This window comes from Amphiura filiformis, chromosome 18 (assembly GCF_039555335.1).
Source record: "Amphiura filiformis chromosome 18, Afil_fr2py, whole genome shotgun sequence".
Classification (NCBI taxonomy): Eukaryota; Metazoa; Echinodermata; class Ophiuroidea; order Amphilepidida; family Amphiuridae; genus Amphiura; species Amphiura filiformis.
The window spans coordinates 61,570,190-61,584,623 of record NC_092645.1 but is presented as its reverse complement, the minus strand read 5'-3'; the positions used below and the strand labels follow the sequence as shown (position 1 = coordinate 61,584,623).

The 14,434-nt window shown below is 38.3% G+C and overlaps 1 protein-coding gene across 1 annotated transcript in view; it reads right to left on the bottom strand.

Moving 5' to 3' along the window:
- LOC140139281 (uncharacterized) overlaps nucleotides 1-14,434 on the bottom strand; it is a 46,288-nt gene that overhangs the window by 11,428 nt on the left and 20,426 nt on the right. Inside the window, exons 9-16 of the mRNA XM_072161061.1 lie at nucleotides 13,765-14,068; nucleotides 12,239-12,374; nucleotides 11,368-11,498; nucleotides 10,101-10,273; nucleotides 9,054-9,234; nucleotides 7,323-7,471; nucleotides 5,418-5,497; nucleotides 1,222-1,304 (exon numbers count right to left, since the gene is read on the bottom strand). Of these exons, the coding sequence (XP_072017162.1) occupies nucleotides 1,222-1,304; nucleotides 5,418-5,497; nucleotides 7,323-7,471; nucleotides 9,054-9,234; nucleotides 10,101-10,273; nucleotides 11,368-11,498; nucleotides 12,239-12,374; nucleotides 13,765-14,068 (1,237 nt within the window). The remainder of the gene's footprint in view (nucleotides 1-1,221; nucleotides 1,305-5,417; nucleotides 5,498-7,322; nucleotides 7,472-9,053; nucleotides 9,235-10,100; nucleotides 10,274-11,367; nucleotides 11,499-12,238; nucleotides 12,375-13,764; nucleotides 14,069-14,434) is intronic.

The window sequence follows — 14,434 nt, the reverse complement described above, 5'->3', positions numbered from 1 at the left end:
ATTCATGAACTATACAGATTCCATTCTTCTCTAATAATAAAGATGTCAATCACTCTCCTAGAGCGACAGTTGCTTGGCGCTTGTAAACAAATCGAATAATAGTGCTTGACAAGAGCTAAAAAAATAGGCTAAAACACATTTTCACACATTTTTTCCGGATTTTTTATTTCACATGATAAGTAGACATATTTTCTTACGTATAAGGTAATAATATATTTTTTCTGGAGGTAAAGCCCTTCAACACTTTGTTTAACCTTAAACAACACCCTCATTCAACTAAAAGTCGCCAAAGGTCCAACACAACATCATTGGACTTTTTCTGATAAAGATGCGAGTTGAATTTGACATGCTGATAGTCATCAGTTTAAACTTACAGTTTAGAATATTGCAGATCATGACTTAATATATTTATTCAAATTTTCCAGTTACAGTCCTTTATTTTTGAGGAGCGCGACCGCGCATGCACTCCTACCGCGCTCCTCATAGCATAGTCGAGAGCGTTAGTTAATAACAGCGCTCCTTATTTGGAATTACGATAATTTCAAACAAAATGTCAAAAATAAATTGCTCCAAGAACTGTATCACATCAATCACCCTAAATAATGATCTGTTGAAATAACATACAAGTAAATGCTCTGCAAACGAAATAGCACGACAATCGATTTATCGGGTCATTGGGTCATCTCATCGTTCCAAAAATAAAAGTGTGAAGTTCGTTTCTCCACTAGAACAATAGGCAGTGCTTGGAGGCATGGTTCGGGTATCGCACATACAACCATTTTGTTTTCATCTTGCGTGCATGTTTTGAAGATCGGTCGAAGTAATAAATGGCTGGGCAGAGATGTCGCCGGGGAAATTCTTATAATTGCACAGTAAATATTGTTATTAAAAACAATTGGGATTTAAACTTAAAGGACAGATTGTTACCCGTTTTGGTAATAATGTCTGAAAGAGAAATCGCAAGACATTTAGGAATATCTGAATGAGCAGTATTTTCAACTTGCAGGTGTTAAAAACCACCGACATGACAGACACGGTACGTAACATTATCGCCTGTTGGATTCCAAATTGAGCTCCTCAAAAACCACACGAGATTGATTTTGAGGAGCTCAATCGAGCTCCTCAACAAAACCAGGAGTGTGATTGATGAGCTCCACTAAATTCTAAACGTGAAGGCCTGTAGTTAAATTTTTGACTCACCACTGGGTGTTTTTGACTTACCATTGGGTGTTTTTGACATGATGTTGTCAAGCTGCTCAGTCTGTAATGCTTCTAATGATGCCACCAATTGATTCAACCTTTCCCTGTAACAAATATAATTTATTATATAATTACTAGTACCCCGGACTGAAATGTTGCTAAATGATTTGTTCAACAAGAGTTAGAAAAGCTTTGAGCCAGGTATAGATGAGCTGACTTCTAACATCATTGCCTGGCAGTATGCGTGCACATCATCACAATTCCCATTGAATGTGAACATATTTTGTTCAGGGCCTGTACTTTTACCGCCACATCACAATAAGGTTATTGAACAAGTAGTGGTTGTATGCAGTTCATTCAAGCATATTGATAAACCGGTCCCTTGCCTTTGTTGATAAACATTGAGGTCAACTCATTTATACCAACTTGATGTGGGGAACACGACAAAGACATTTGATTTAACCCTAACCTCTCCTGTGTATATGACTTGGGGTGATTGCATAATTGAATGACCTGGGATGTTGGATTTTGTTGGATGCATGTATACACAATGGCTTTGTGCTGTTGGATTTTGTTGGATGCATGCCTACACAGTGATTTTGTGCTGTTGGATTTTGTTGGATGCATGCATATGCAGTGGCTTTGTGCTGTTGGATTTTGTTGGATTGGTGCATACACAGTAGCTTTGTGCTGTTGGATTTTGTTGGATTTATGCATACGCAGTGGCTTTGTGCTGTTGGATTTTGTTGGATTGGGGCATACACAGTAGCCTTGTGCTGTTGGATTTTGTTGGATGCATGCATATGCAGTGGCTTAGTGCTGTTGGATTTTGTTGGATGCATGCATATGCAGTGGCTTTGTGCTGTTGGATTTTGTTGGATTGGTGCATACACAGTAGCTTTGTGCTGTTGGATTTTGTTGGATTTATGCATACGCAGTGGCTTTGTGCTGTTGGATTTTGTTGGATTGGGGCATACACAGTAGCCTTGTGCTGTTGGATTTTGTTGGATGCATGCATATGCAGTGGCTTTGTGCTGTTGGATTTTGTTGGATGGGGGCATATGCAGTGGCTTTGTGCTGTTGGATTTTGTTGGATGCATGCATACGCAGTGGCTTTGTGCTGTTGGATTTTGTTGGATTGGTGCATACACAGTAGCTTTGTGCTGTTGGATTTTGTTGGATTTATGCATACGCAGTGGACTTTTTGTGCTGTTGGATTTTTGTTGGATTGGGGCATACACAGTAGCCTTGTGCTGTTGGATTTTGTTGGATGCATGCATATGCAGTGGCTTTGTGCTGTTGGATTTTGTTGGATGGGGGCATATGCAGTGGCTTTGTGCTGTTGGATTTTGTTGGATGCATGCATATGTAGTGACTTTGTGTTGTTGGATTTTGTTGGATGCATGCATGCGTAGTGATTTTGTGCTTTTGGATTTTGTTGGATGCATGCATACGTAGTGGCTTTGTGCTGTTGGATTTTGTTGGATGGGTGCATACACAGTAGCTTTGTGCTGTTGGATTTTGTTGGATGCATACATACGCAGTGGCTTTGTGCTGTTGGATTTTGTGGGATGCATGCATACGTAGTGGCTTTGTGCTAATTGATTTTGTTGGATGCATGCATGCGTAGTGATTTTGTGCTGTTGGATTTTGTTGGTTGCAGTGACTTTGTGCTGTTGGATTTTGTTGGATGCATGCATGCGCAGTAGCTTTGTGCTGTTGGATTTTGTTGGATGCATGCATACAGAGTAGCTTTGTGCTGTTGGATTTTGTTGGATTGGGGCATACACAGTAGCTCTATGCTGTTGGATTTTGTTCGATGCATGCATACATAGTGGCTTTGTGCTGTTGGATTTTGTAGTGGCTTTGTGCTGTTGGATTTTGTTGGATGGGTGCATACGTAGTAGTGGCTTTGTGCTGTTGGATTGGTGCATACACAGTAGTTTTGTGCTGTTGAATTTTGTTGGATGCATGCATGCGCAGTAGCTTTGTGCTGTTGGATTTTGTTGGATGCATGCATACGTAGTGGCTTTGTGCTGTTGGATTTTGTTGGATGCATGCATGCGCAGTAGCTTTGTGCTGTTGGATTTTGTTGGATGCATGCATACGTAGTGGCTTTGTGCTGTTGGATTTTGTTGGATGCATGCATACGTAGTGATTTTGTGCTGTTGGATTTTGTTGGATGCATGCATATGTAGTGGCTTTGTGCTGTTGGATTTTGTTGGATGGGTGCATATGTAGTAGTGGCTTTGTGCTGTTGGATTTTGTTGGATTGGTGCATACACAGTAGTTTTGTGCTGTTGGATTTTGTTGGATGCATGCATGCGCAGTAGCTTTGTGCTGTTGGATTTTGTTGGATGCATGCATACGGAGTAGTTTTGTGCTGTTGGATTTTGTTGGATTGGGGCATACACAGTAGCTTTGTGCTGTTGGATTTTGTTCGATGCATGCATACGTAGTGGCTTTGTGCTGTTGGATTTTGTTGGATGCATGCATACGGAGTAGCTTTGTGCTGTTGGATTTTGTTGGATTGGGCATGCGCAGTAGCTTTGTGCTGTTGGATTTTGTTGGATGCATGCATACGTAGTGATTTTGTGCTGTTGGATTTTGTTGGATGCATGCATACGTAGTGGCTTTGTGCTGTTGGATTTTGTTGGATGGGTGCATACACAGTAGCTTTGTGCTGTTGGATTTTGTTGGATGCATACATACGCAGTGGCTTTGTGCAGTTGGATTTTGTGGGATGCATGCATACGTAGTGGCTTTGTGCTAATTGATTTTGTTGGATGCATGCATATGCAGTGGCTTAGTGCTGTTGGATTTTGTTGGATGCATGCATACGTAGTGGCTTTGTGCTTTTGGATTTTGTTGGATTGGTGCATACACAGTAGTTTTGTGCTGTTGGATTTTGTTGGATGCATGCATGCGCAGTAGCTTTGTGCTGTTGGATTTTGTTGGATGCATGCATACAGAGTAGATTTGTGCTGTTGGATTTTGTTGGATTGGGGCATACACAGTAGCTTTGTGCTGTTGGATTTTGTTCGATGCATGCATACATAGTGGCTTTGTGCTGTTGGATTTTGTTGGATGCATGCATAGGTAGTGATTTTGTACTGTTGGATTTTGTTGGATGCATGCATACGTAGTGGCTTGTGCTGTTCCGGATTTTGTTGGATGCATGCATACGTAGTGGCTTTTGTGCTGTTGGATTTTGTTGGATGGGTGCACACACAGTAGCTTTGTGCTGTTGGATTTTGTTGGATGCATGCATATGCAGTGGCTTTGTGCTGTTGGATTTTGTTGGATGCATGCATATGCAGTGGCTTAGTGCTGTTGGATTTTGTTGGATGCATATATACGTAGTGGCTTTGTGCTGTTGGATTTTGTTGGATGCATGCATATGTAGTGGCTTTGTGCTGTCGGATTTTGTTGGATGGGTGCATACGTAGTAGTGGCTTTGTGCTGTTGGATTTTGTTGGATGCATGCATGCACAGTAGCTTTGTGCTGTTGGATTTTATTGGATGCATGCATACAGAGTAGCTTTGTGCTGTTGGATTTTGTTGGATTGGGGCATACACAGTAGCTTTGTGCTGTTGGATTTTGTTGGATGCATGCATACGCAGTGGCTTTGTGCTGTTGAATTTTGTTGGATGTATGCATATGTAGTGGCTTTGTGCTGTTGGATCAAGGAAGGTTAGGGTTTTTAGGGGTTTTAACAAAATTAAAAAACATGTGGGAAATCAAACAAAAGATTGATAATTAGTCTTTGTGAAATGGGCTATTCCAGAAATTGATGGCACCCCCGTATAGAAGGCAAACATATTTTTACAAAAAATATTGGGAATTCACGGACAAACTTTTGGAAGAGTCCTTTAAAATTGGGAATTCCCAGCAGCACAGCAAACACTTCACATTTTGTTTGATTCCCATGTCTTCTGTACCATTTCTGAAGAATTAGAAACATGGCCCTTTTTCTGAGGAATTCCCCAGCAAAAACTGACAAATGGGTTTTTTGCAGGGTGGGGGGTGGGGGATTACCATGTCTTCTATAGGGGTGTAACATTAATTTCTTAAATAGCTTGATGGGTTCATGGTCATATATACGGGGAGCAAAATGCTGTTCCCCATTAAGATCTGTCCTGGTTGAAGTGTATTTGTCTGAAAAAGGGCTTAAATATTAACTATACATTTTCCCTTAATTAATCAAGTAACTTACTCATATTCTTGCTGTAATGCCAGCATGTTATTTTCATGTTGTTCATTTAGCATATCAATCTCAGCCTTAGGCACCATTTCCTGCAAAGATTCAATGAAACGAGTACACAATTAATATCATCACTACCCCAAAACATGGTATACCCCAGGTTGCTTCTTTTTTACCGAAGTTTTTCATATTTTAAAATAAACATTCATATGCATTGTTAAACTCTTACAAATTAATTATAAACACAGGTGGTCATTGGACGACTAAATGTATCAAAATAATAATTGGTGAGAAATAATGATTAATGAAAACTGACCGTGTCAATTTGTTAAAAATCCTTGCCGGGAAGTATGAAATAATTTATGTTGGCCAACACTAATGACAATAATAATGACACAACTTTACAGTAACCGTGTTGTGTGACGTGTTGTGTGTTCGAACAACTTATGCGGGCACTAGCCACCATATTCAGACATCGCATGATTACATGCTACAGTGCAACAGAGCATTAATGCCCAAAATTCAAAAGCTATATAATTTATGAACAATATACACTACACATAAAAAATACTACTACATGGGATTTTCAACATATAAGAATCCTAACAATCAAGTACCAACATGCACAGTTTTGTCCTTATATCACTTTTGGGTTTTTAACAAAATGTTATCAAACCTCTACTGTGATTGGCAGCTGCATAAGGCATCTCTTTGATAGCTGATAATGCCCAGCCATTCAGCAAGTTGCTACTAAATGACCTTGATAGGCTTGAATGAGCACTGTCATCTGCTACAAAACCATCACACTCAAGGACCTGGTCACTCCATAATGCTGCAGGGAACACAGTACTTTGACAATAAGATGAAAGACTCATTATTGATTAGGCGGATTTTAAAAGAACAGCCCCTGTCGTGTATAGCAAAAAAAATTGGAATAGAATGTTTGGAATTTTGTAACTAAAATACTAAATGCATTTTGCAAAATGTGCTCTGACAAATCTATAAAGCATTTCATTAGCTTTAATTTGACATATTGCTTGACATGTTTGGAATTATGTAAATCATAAAAAAAAATATTTATTATCGCAAATTAATTAATCAATATTATGTCCATTAATTAAAAAAATTAATATAAATATGCAAATTTTCTCTGACAGAATTGTAGGATTTGACAAGAGTCAATCTTTCTTGTAAGTTTGATTTTTATAACATATTTACTTTTGACGAAAAAAAAAAAATTCATTTTTTTAATACATTTCTGTTTATTATGCTAATTATATGAAAATGAACGAAAACGTGTCAAATTTTGCAACCTTATTAAAGATCAGAATTTGATCAAAATATGTTGTAAGTGACATCTTTCACTTTAATCTAGATTTTAAATTATGTGTCAATCTGTCCGAAATTCAGTTTTGGGCATTTTTGCTCTGTTGCACTGTAGTGTGATTAGTCACTAGTGGTATTTTCTTAATTAGCTATTCAATTTTTAACAGGGAAAATGAAAGATAAAACTGTGGTTTTTTTTTTCAAATTTAAAAGAACAACATGTGATGCAGATGGAAATAGCAATGAAAAAGTGGCTGTTATGAATGAGGTTAATGACTTTGCATCCTACATCAGTTAGTTTTTGGGTATTGTGAAATATCTAAACATTGTGCTTTGAAATCTCTGAACATCCCTCGGGCTTGGGATATCCTGTTCCAAAGCACAATGTTTAAATATTTCACAATACCCTCTAAACAACTGATGTGCAATCTAGTATTAAATACATTTTTTCAGAAATATTCTTGTGATATTGATGTACAGTGAAATTTTTGTTATGAAATAACAATGTTTCCAACATTTAAGGACAACATAGCAATCCCTTGATCATCATCCTGTGATCAATAAATTAATTTAATCAATCAATCAACTTACTGGCTTCTCAGATGACTCTGAAGATGCAATAGACATAGCTGATATAGATCTCTCTTCATAAGTCTTGTTAATGGATAAATCTTCTTTACTCATTGTAGTTAGGTCCACTCCTGTCATATCTAGGATAATATGGTTCACACTCTCAGATTCTGGGGAATGAATGGAAGGAAATTATCAATTTACTTTTATTTCCATGATGTACTGTTTTTATCAATTTTAAATGAACTACACTCCTTCTGAGACTAGTAAATAATGTGCTTACAAAACCCTTTCTGGAATTAAAAAAAAATCAGGAGATTTGATCCATTAGAATATTGCACTGACTTTGACATTACCACATGGCTCCTTCCATAAACCCCACAAACAAACCTAATATAGCAACAGACAAACACAGACAGCAATGGTCTATTCTAGTTAAAAACCATACAACCCCTTTGGAAGACATTAAAAGGAAGCCTTTATGTTCCACATAGGGAGTGTGAATTTCAAATGGGGTTACCTGAATGGGTGACTCTATTTGAAATCTACACCCCTGTGTGGGAGATTAAGTCCATCAGTTCCATAGGAGGTTTATGGATTTCATTTGGAATAGCCCAATACAACACTTTTCGTTTTATATCTTCACTGTAATGTTTTTTTTATTATATGATATTCTTGATCTAGGAACACTGCCCAGCAAGCCTGGACCATTTCCTGTGTCCACCATTACAAAACGGCTGTGAGTGGCCTCAAACAAAAAAATATGGAAATTCACTACTCCAGGCTAATGATCGCAATTTGTCCACTGTCAATGTTATAACAATAAGTGTAAGCTTACTGGCCAGATATGCCCGATTAAGGTCTGTAAACGTCATTTCGTTCACAATTAAATACGCAGAAATCTGTTATAACACAGACATGTCACAGCCCTGTTACAAGCATACACAAACAAACAAACAAACACACCCCTACCTGTGTCTTTGTCATAGTAATACGGCCTGTTGGTTCTTGTATAATAGAATGCTACTTTGACATATCCACACGGTTCCTTAGCATTACTACGCTCACTACGACTAGCTGCTATAGGCAGACTCAGTTACAAGCACACACAAACAAACACACCCCTACCTGTGTCTTTGTCATAATACTGACCTGTTGGTTCTTGTGTAATAGAATGCTACTTTGACATATCCACAAGGTTCCTTAGCATTACTACGCTCACTACTGACTAGCTGCTATAGGCAGACTCAGTTACAAGCACACACAAACAAACACACCCCTACCTGTGTCTTTGTCATAGTAATACGGCCTGTTGGTTCTTGTGTAATAGAATGCTACTTTGACATATCCACATGGTTCCTTAGCATAACTACGCTCACTACGACTAGCTGCTATAGGCAGACTCAGTTACAAGCACACCCAAACAAACACACCCCTACCTGTGTCTTTGTCATAGTAATGTCTGGCCTGTTGGTTCTTGTGTAATAGAATGCTACTTTGACATATCCACAAGGTTCCTTAGCATTACTACGCCACTACGACTAGCTGCTATAGGCAGACTCAGTTACAAGCACACACAAACAAACACACCCCTACCTGTGTCTTTGTCATAGTAATACAGCCTGTTGGTTCTTGTATAATAGAATGCTACTTTGACATATCCACATGGTTCCTTAGCATTACTACGCTCACTACGACTAGCTGCTATAGGCAGACTCAGTTACAAGCACACACAAACAAACACACCCCTACCTGTGTCTTTGTCATAGTAATACGGCCTGTTGGTTCTTGTGTAATAGAATGCTACTTTGACATATCCACATGGTTCCTTAGCATTACTACGCTCACTGCGACTAGCTGCTATAGCATAGATAGGGAATGTGGTTGGTACCAGACCCTGACTATCTTCTACAGACTCTTTTATTCCAACATCCTGGGGGAAATACAAATATGAGGGTCAGCTTTGTATAAAAGAAGCAAAATATCATAATTGACACTTTTAACGTTATCTATTTGGCTTTTGAGGGAGAAATAATAAATATGGGCTAGTCCCAGTGTTGCCAAAACATTTCAGCTACAAGGTGCTGCACATTGCCTCGCCAAGCCACAGTAAATGAGTATGAAGTAGCCCAATTTTTAAACTTCCTAAAAAGTGCCCAATACCGAATATTTGGGCGGATTTATCCATATGCAGAATGCAAATCTCCCAATTGGGCAGAAAAACACTCAACTTCAAAACCTCCGGTACTTAATGGGAAGTTAAGGATCGATCAATAATGGTCACAAAACCCATTATAATTGCAATTTTGATCTTTAGAGGCTCAAAACCTTTATAAATTGGTAACAAGAAATGAACTTTCCATGTGGTTTGCATAAAAAATATAGCATATTTTAAAGGATAGTACCTGTGACATAAGACATATTTCCCTTGATCATGTCCCAATTGTGTTTCAATTACAACCTCAATTCAACTCTCAATTACCAATGGGCAAGTGTCAAATTGGCTATTTTCTTTTCTTTCACACACCCCCTGTAATAAATTTCTCTACCATCTCAAATCCAGATGCACCTGATGTTCAATCAAACTGAAAATGTTTGTTAGTTGAATGTTAAAGTCCATTTGAAAATTGTTGCAATTTATAAATTCAGTTGAATCTATCTAACCCAAAATTAGACAATGTTGCTTTGAATTCCAATATATTCCACACCTGTTGATGAAAATTGTTGGATCTGGAATAATTGTTATTGGGGATGTTTTTCAAATGGAATAGCCCAATCAATTCAAGTCCTGATACATACCAAACTTTTCAAATCAGCCAGACTGATGTTAGCCCATGCAACCATCTCATCCAACTGACCATGATGAACACCTAGCTTCATGGAATCCTCTGCTGCTGTACTTGGTCGTGATTTCTCCGATTCTGAAGCTACTGTGGATGCTCTACCTTCATCTGTTTTGTCCGATATTAAACCTATATGGGAAAAGGAGGAGAGGGATGGAGAAACACCCACAAGTTTAATATGTTGATGAGATCATCAATGTTAATCAATATGCATATTAGTTCAAGAAAATTTTAAAAAAAGATTGAACACGGAGCATTGCTTTTAACCAAATGTTTTTTCTTTGTTTCTATTTTCAGAGAATTTGTTTTTGTTTCTTTTAGAATGTAGAGTTTCAGACGAAGGTTACTGAGACATTTTTCCCTTCTGGACAGAAAAACACACAGCACCAGAACACATCATGTTCATCTTACCAAGTTTACAATTTATCCCCAAGTGTTTGAGTGCTAGAGTGGCATTATTACATCTTTGACAAAAATATGCTCATTGATAAACACATTAAATTGACGCAAAACTAAATGGCACCAGGGGTCTGCTGATTTGGTGCCGTTTACAGCGTAAATATGGAAGTGGAGTTCTGATGGGATAATTGAATCACATCATCATCACATCGGCACCTCATTCACCGAACAAGCCACAGGATGACGTATACGTAGTTCTCTTACATGATAATCAGGAAGAACACCGCTGAAGGACCTTGCTGAAAATTATAACAACTTTAAAATGTATGAGCCACAGCTTGCAAAGATTTTAAAATCCTATGCATAATGGGTACCCCAACTTTTTTTCATGGCTCGAGATACTAAGAACTTTTTAAAAGTATTTTATACATAATAAAATATTTTCACTAATTTCAAGTGTTTTAACACTTTCTACATTAAATGCTATTAAAACACATTTTTACCGATATTTTGGGGTATTTTTGTAAAAAACTGTAGGAAAAAAATAAAGTGGCCAATTTCTGTGAGACAAATGCGCACTGCAACACAAACATGTGCCACAGCTTTGAAATATACTATTTGGCCTCATTATTATCTACAGTTGGATGTTGACACAAACCTATACAGTACCAGAACTCACCATGCTCTACCATATTTTAATATAATTCAAGCTCATCCACTCTTTCAATTTTCTATGCAAAATTCAAACTTGCCAATGAGCAGTATGGAAATAACATGTACATCTGGTTTGTGGTGGAAACAAAAGTTACAATGATGTAGCTTACCTGTAGAGGTCTTATTTTCCTGTTCAGCATCTGGTACATCTGATATCAGTGGGATTGTAGAAGGTGCATCTTCAGGGCCAGGTAATGCAAATAATGGCTTCCCTCCAATAGGTAATGTCACCAACTTGAACCTGCAAAGTGAAGGTGAACTTAGGGTCTGTTAATGTATTAACATCATTTCAAATTACTTGGATCCAAGTAAAAAAATTCCTTAACAGAGATAAGACACATGCTAACTAAACTTGTTCACAACAACAAGAAACCTGAATCATGCAATTTTTTTGTCGCTATTACAACATTATAATATTTTGCAGTAAACCTTTAAAGAATGTGTACTAACGTGATGTTGCAAAGTCAGAGCTAACCATGCAAACACTCTACCGCTGAAGACATTGGCATTTCTCAACATTGCATGGGAGAGAAGCGGTGACAGTCTTCTGTTCTTTACATGTAAGTGTTCCAAGACTTATTTCCAAGATTGTCTCTGCCAAATGCAAAATATTTCATCTAAATTTTATTTTTGTCTCATAACTTAAAATTAAACGGAATGTTGTATGAGCTTCATATTGCACACGATTTGGGAGTAGAAAATATCCTTTTGAATCATAATAAAATTAACAATTGTTGATAACAAAATTGGTTTATTTAGGGAGTGGTCACTGAAAACACCCCACTCTCCCCATCAATCAATGTTGGAACACATTGGGAAACTGCTGCAGACATTGGCATTTCTCAACATTGCATGGGGGGAGAGGGAGTGACAGTTTTTCGTTCTTGCACAAAAGCGTTCCAAGACTTATTTCCAAGATTGTAGTATGGGTCAACCAAAATCATTAAGATTTCCCCACTGATCTTTATCTGTCTTGCTTACTTTTCATCCTCTGGGCTCAATTCCTGGTTAGTATTAGCAAATGTGACCGCTCCCTTCTTGCCTGGTGGTAGAGGTGGTCCACGACTCCCCATTAGTGTTTTGCCTTTCAATCCTCCTCTGTGTGGGGGTGTCTTGCCTACGTAGTGAATAAATTATTTTAGAATTATTTGGGTGATAAATTGCTTGCTCAAATTGTCATACAAGTAATATGATGTTGATTCTTGCTATCACATTCCTGGTTATTTACAAGTAACAAATACCATTGTATTTCATTAATATATTGGAAGTTAGTTCATTGAAATAATGCAAATGGCATTGTCTGTGCACATAATATGTTCCATCACTCACATGACAAAATGCGTCCGGCGCGTCTGCGTGGTTTATTTCGCTCGAGCAGCTAAAGCTGCCCTCGCGAAGTAAACCACTCAGACGACGCGGACGCATCGTTGTTAATCGCTGATGAACAATGGTGAAACATGATTGAATCCCTAAATTAACAATTTATTATCTTGTTTTGCTATACGAACGGATTCAAGGTTTTGTTTAAATTTGAAACACCTTGCTCAGGTACTCATGTTTTGCATAAATCAACATTGAGTCTCACAAACTCATCTGATGATGAATAATTTTTGAATTTGAATATATTGATCATAAAATAGTTTGCCAAAATCTTGACTGATCATTTTATGTTGTCTTTCCAACTGATATTAGAAGCAGAAACATGTTTCACAATGGGTTATTGCAGTTGAAATCCAACCCCTCCCCCCCCCCCCATCGAAGACATGACATTAATCTCCCACACAGCACACAGGGAGTGTGAATTTCAAATGGTGTTACCTGAATGGGTGACTCCATTTGAAATCTACACCCCCTGTGTGGGAGATTAAGGTCATGTTTTTCATAGGGGGTGTACGGATTTCTATATGAAGAGCCCAATGTGCCCATAGAATGGAAACATCAGAAACAGGGAGGTGAACATAGCAAATGGTTTAAATTAGAATCTTTCCCAGATGTGCTCCTTTAAACCCAAACCCACCAACACCACAGGCTGGGCACCTCCCATTCAGCGGGGCAGGGGCTGGCAACACACAGGGTACCTCAGATCAAATCCCTATTAATAAGGCACAAATGGTCAAAAACTGACCACTAGAAAATTGGGCAAAACATCATGGAATACATGTGCAAGGTTTTTGAATATTTATTTAAGTGCCAAGATGACCCCATAGGTATTTTTGAAGGGAGAGGCGACATGGGTATGTTGGTTGCCTGCCAATGTCATACCTGACAACCAGCAACCCTTGGACAAACACCAAAGTGCCACGCGGTCCCCCTCAACATACCTGTCATGGGCACACCCTCTTTTTTTCCCCTTGCCACACCTATAAATAACAAATGCACACCAACAACACTCTTCTTCAAAAGGGCAGGGGCAGGAAACACACAGTTCATGCACCTTAGACCCTGACCCCTCCCCCGTTAGTGTTAGGGTTAATCACAAACCCTAAATTTAAACAGTATATAGTTACCTTTTCCAGGAGTTGATGGCTTCTCATACACCTCACTCACTTTAAACTGTTTCAAAAAGTTGATGCTACACTTGAGGTCCTTCCTATCTACACCAACAGGTCGACAGATCTTTACATTCAGATAATAGTCATATTGTGGCTCATGAGTCCATGCAGCTTTGTCACTAGAGGGCGGTTTGGGTGCGGGAACTTCAACAATTTTAGTTTCGATGAGTGGAGGAATACTGAATGCAGCAGCTGCAGTGCTGCCATCACGAGGAGGATGTGAAGTGTCTTGATCATCGATATCTTTAAATTTGACTTTCTGTTAAATAAAGAGAATAAGAAATGTATTAATTTTTGTATTTAAATAATTAAGATCAATTTGTGCCCAAATCATAGAAAACAATGAAATTGGCCATCAAACTGACACCAATCTTTGGTCATGTGTGAGATATATTTGTAGGTGTACAGGTGTTTATTAGTGTAGACAGAATTTAAAAGACTAGTTTGCGTCTGACATCATCTGTCAATGGTTTGGTAGTACAGACTTAACTTTTTACATCCAAATGCATATAACCACACCATTTTACAGCAGTAAAGCTCAGTTTGGCTTGTGTTTTACAGTATGTGGCCGTTATAATTGCAAAATTTGTATTCCTCGTTTTACTGGGGGAGCACCGGCCAACAA